General features: G+C 31.1%; 1 protein-coding gene across 1 annotated transcript; it reads right to left on the reverse strand.

Annotated features, from left to right (window-relative positions):
- Positions 1-598: 598 nt before the first annotated feature.
- On the reverse strand, positions 599-2,501 carry LOC131050689 (peroxidase 50-like). Its single transcript, XM_057984899.2, has 4 exons — positions 2,286-2,501; positions 1,972-2,166; positions 1,155-1,320; positions 599-993 (listed from the first exon to the last, which is right to left on the reverse strand). The coding sequence occupies exons 1-4, from the start codon at positions 2,499-2,501 to the stop codon at positions 599-601; spliced, it is 972 nt and encodes a 323-aa protein (XP_057840882.2).
- Positions 2,502-5,043: the final 2,542 nt, after the last annotated feature.

Raw genomic sequence — 5,043 nt, forward strand, 5'->3', positions numbered from 1 at the left:
GAAAATTTTATTACTGTATTATGTATCTGAAAAATTATAATTTTTTAATTCTTAACATTAATGTGAAAATTAGAGACACATTTTCAAATATATTAGAAATTAATATCAAAAGCTTTTACAATAGAATAATTAACTATGAAATAATAGAATGATAGGTGTGAGAGCTTTCATTTATCTAACGAACAATCCAACTATTATTATTTTAGTCTATTTTATTTTATATTTCTTATGAAGTGATAAAATATCTCTGAAACAGAATCTTACAGATAAACTGCAATTAAAATCACTGTATTAATGTGATTCAAGATAAATACATACATCCGTCTTTATTGCTATTTAAGATGTCCCTGCTTATATTATGACTCAATCAATTAAAATGATAGGAGAAGCAACACAAGCCTGCCCTATTCCATCTGTTGGCTTGTTCTCCTTTCACCATGCATAGTCTACCATTCCTTCCAAAGGAAATATACAGACATTACAATAAACATGTGATTCCCAAAATCTACTCTAATGATGATTTGCAAAAGCCTAAAATTCAAGACACCACCACTATTTAAGCTTTTAAGCTGCATGACAAATCTAATCATTAACATTATTAATTAAAGCGGCTGCAATCTTTTCTAATTTCACCTTGGTTGCCCACCTTAACACCAATCCGACCCATATTTGTGATTGCTTGTATGAAGCCTTCATTAAATCTAGAGGCATTCCTTGCATACATTTTGACCTTGTTTCTTGAGCGCCTGTCTGTGAATAATACCTCATCAGAGGTAAAAAGGCCCTTACCGTTCATGAGATTTTGGTAGTAGACATTGTCAAATGTACGAGGTGTTGTAGGGTCCATGTTAATAGCAATGGTGGGATCCACATTTTTTGGACACATTCCTTGTAGTTGATTCGCATAAGTAGGATCCATAGTGGGGTCAATTAGAGTGCTGTAAATTCTGTTTGAAAATTGATTGCAGTGAGAAAACCCCACTGTGTGCGCCCCTGAAAATAGAAGAAAACACAGAATTGTAAAGCATTTAAAAATATATATATATTTATAGAATTCTACATCTAAATATTAAACCACTTCTTATCATGTTTTAAGATATGAAGTATATAACTAATTTATATGATTACAATTATTAGCTGGAATAATTTGTTACCGGATAGAGCAATCATATCTGTCGAAGATAATCCCTTGCTTCTGAAGAGAGAGACCAACTGAAAGAGATTGAATGAACCCTTTGGCAGGTTTCCATTGACTCTGGATGCTTGAGATATGAGTCCATCTCTTCTCCCCAACTCCACACTGTACGTTGGACCTCCAGCCTGGATATAACACAAGAAAAAAAACGTATAATTCAATAAGTATTCAGCAATTGAAGGCAATCTTGAATAAAACAGATAATCAAAAAGGGAAATAAGTTTGATTCTTTAACTATACAGGCATTTACAACTTCAATCATGTTGTTCTCAAAATTTCTATGGTAGCAGCAATCGAAACAATAAAAGTCTGTCAATCAATGATGTTAAGCATAATGTCACAACAATTGCTTTTGGCAGCAGCAATTTTAAGTCAAGTGCCTAGGAAAGAAAGATGCTTGATTCTAAAAGGTAATGTGGGTGAAGCAAAGGATAAATTAACGCATAACCATATAAGGGCTCTAGAAGATATATGTAATTACATGTAGTTACATGAAAACAAGGGAACAATGCCTAATTTTCATCCGGACACATAAAACTTTTATACGTAGTCTTTGGCTAGAAGTTCAGTTAAAGACTATATAATATAGTGACACTTTGTATATTGCTGTTCATTCAAATCCATCGTATGTGAATAACTATGCATCAATTGTCACGTTCCATTTCCATAATTCTATAAACACAAAATAAGCATGGTTGTATTAGTAATCAAGTTATGGCCCCAGCACTCAAAACTCATTAGGATTCTAATTTTATAAATTTCCGACTATTACCCACCAGTTGTATAACATTTCTTGTAGCCAATGCTAGGATATCAGCACAGGACACGGTGTTGGGACACACGTTCTCTACAGCTTGCTTTGCTTTGATTACAGTATCAAATCCGTCACCAGCCAGGGACAAGTTGTCTTGAAAGTCTTTCTCCGCCGAATTGCTTGCAGTAGATTGGATCATCACAGAGGCGTCACATCCCTGTTACACACAAAATAGTAACAAACTATTTCTCATTACTAAATTCCTGAGATTCATACTGTGGCACAAGATATAAATCCCATTGGAACATGAAGAAATGTCAATCATCTCTTGCTTACCTCAACGAAGCAGTCATGAAAGAAAAGCCTGAGTGTGCCAGGAACAGTGACAAATGTCTGGCTAAATTTCAGACTAACAGCATTCTGTACAATGGCCTCAAGATTGGGACTTGAAGTGGCATAAAAATTAGTAGTAACAAGGTTTGATTGAGCCGAACCTTTAAAAAGGCACACTCCCAACAATACCAACAAGCCCAGGCTCAACTCTCCACCCATGGTTAAAAGTACGTGGTGAATGCCTAAAAAAGAAACTGTATAAATGTCCACAAACTCTATTGGCTTACTAATTGAGATCTCAAACTTCTTTCAGCATAAGAAGTCGAAACAACTACCTAAGGCAACTTATCACTAGCATGCATACCAACAGAGCGCTGGAACCACTCACAAACTCTCCCTCTTTCCAATCTCCTCCCTCTTTATATATATAACCCGTTTGAAGAAATGCCTTCCCTAGTACATATGAGTCAACTTTATAAAAAAAAAACAGATAACAACAAGGTTACACAGTGAGTAATCCTAAATTATGTATTTGTTTATCTACTTTGTAAATCATACATGAATGTTCATTGAGAGAATGATTTCTTATTAAGATAGTAATATTTAAAGAAAAAACATTCAAAGAACATGGGAGTTCCTTATCCTATAAATAAAAATAATTTTTTTTATAGATAAATAACATTAAATATTGAGTTTGACAAATTAATCATAGTTAGGCAGTTGTAGAATCTCCATTTCTTTACAAATATGTGCCAGTAGAGTGGAATGACAGCAAAGAGAACACCTCATACTAAGAATCTATTTCCACTAGTAATTTAATCATTTGCCAACTAATGCCATTTAATGTTTGTCTATTTTATATGAAGTGGCTACTAAGTTGTTCTGGTTAAGAAATTGGCTGGGTCCAACCGATATATATTATATATGCAAACGTGTATACGTTGTTCTAGTTTATATAGGTTGTCTTCATCAAACTTTAAAACTATTATAATCGGTAGATTTTATATGAGGGAGACATGTGAATGCAACAATCATTTGTGAGAAGTCAACTCTAATTATGTGGGGTTTCAAGTACTTAAATTTGAATATTAATTAGATAAATGGAAAGTTCTTCTTATTTATAGTTAACCTAGGTAAACTAGGTAAATGTTTATATATAATAAAGATTAATTATCAAGATATGTTTGTATGCTAATATATTATAAAACATGTTGATCTTTGAAAAGTAAATATAATGAATACAAGTATTTAATTTGTTGATGAAGAATATATGTCTTTGATGAAGATTATGAATTTTGAGTGTTTCTACCTAGAAAATGTGGTCTCTTTATTGGTGACATGTTTTTAACTTCATTTAATTTGTAGTACATGTTTGGGATCAAGTATGTCTAGGTCAAGTCTACAATCATGGATTTGTTTTGTTCATCTAGCTTCAACCTTACAAAATGTCTACATTTTTTATACTATTATCATGGATGGAATTTATCTGATCTTCTCCTCTCTTTTTGTTATGGTGTTTTATGGCATTTAAATACATATAAAAGCTTGTCATCATGTCATAAGGAGACATCTTCTCATAGGTTCAACCCTTAAAATTTTTGTAAAGGCCTTAAATTGATGCGTGATTCACTATTCATTTTTCATGTCATACTCTGGATTGAGAGAGGACTTGTGGATTCCAAATTATACTTGAGAATAATAAAACAGTGCTAATAAATAACTTAATTTTTTTTTTAATCATAACTCTCAAGTTATATACTTAAATAATGCAATATAGTATTAATGTTACATTTATACTCTAGTATGATGGATAAGAAAGAGAACTATAACATGTGTGGTGGATTAAAGCTTAATCATATGAAACATAACGTAGACAAATGAAATAAAATATTCATTAATACAATACACATACATATATCAAATCACATGACCCATCAATCATATTAACATGCAATACACATTCATTAGTTCTTTATAACATATATAATCTCCATTACAATATCTCAATAAATTTTCTCATTTTCTACATTGCATATATTTTATGTTTATTTTTAATATTCTTTTATTATTATCCTTCTTTTGTTCCTATTGGGTACATAGATATTTATGAGCATATATATTAAATTTATAAATTACATAACTTAGGTGTAGGTCTTATACTTGAATTTTAGTGTCTTTCACTAGCTTTGTGCTACTTAGGGTAGTGTTCTATTCTTTATACATTTTATTTATACACTTGATGTTTTTCTTAAATTCTCTTCAAAATAGGAGAATTGAGTATGAATGCTTTCAAGTTGTACACTAGTGACTCCATCTAAATCTTAGATTATATTAGATGATGTTGAGACCTGTAATATGTAACCTCAAACAATATTGATATAATTTATCGTCCTTATCATAAATCCCTTCATGTTATTGATCTTAATATTTGTCTTGAATATTTCATTCTAATCTAATCGAACTAATTCTTCTTTTGTTCTACCAACTTTTTTAATTCAAGATATTTTTTACTATGTCTCTTAAGTGTAAAATTATAAAATTTTACCTTTAATTAAAAAGTCTCAACTATCGCCAAGCAAAAAAGTCTCAATTATTACCGAGCAAAAAAGTCTCAACTAGTTTTCTAAATGAAAATAACATATATGCACGCCTACGTGGGAATTTTGCTTGAACAATAATAATTATTTTCTCTAAATACTGACAAATATTCATGTATTAAGTTAGGAGTTTTTGTTCTAATAGTTTTATTCATGATATATCT

The sequence above is a fragment of the Cryptomeria japonica genome, chromosome 7 (genome assembly GCF_030272615.1).
Source record: "Cryptomeria japonica chromosome 7, Sugi_1.0, whole genome shotgun sequence".
NCBI classification, from domain to species: domain Eukaryota; kingdom Viridiplantae; phylum Streptophyta; class Pinopsida; order Cupressales; family Cupressaceae; genus Cryptomeria; species Cryptomeria japonica.

Coding starts and splice junctions, on each gene's coding strand:
- LOC131050689 (XM_057984899.2), bottom strand. CDS start 2,501: ATGGGTGGAGAGTTGAGCCTGGGCTTGTTGGTATTGTTGGGAGTGTGC. Junction 1,321..1,971: donor CAAGAAATGTTATACAACTG/GTGGGTAATAGT, acceptor TGTTATATCCAG/GCTGGAGGTCCAACGTACAG. Junction 994..1,154: donor AGATATGATTGCTCTATCCG/GTAACAAATTAT, acceptor TTCTATTTTCAG/GGGCGCACACAGTGGGGTTT.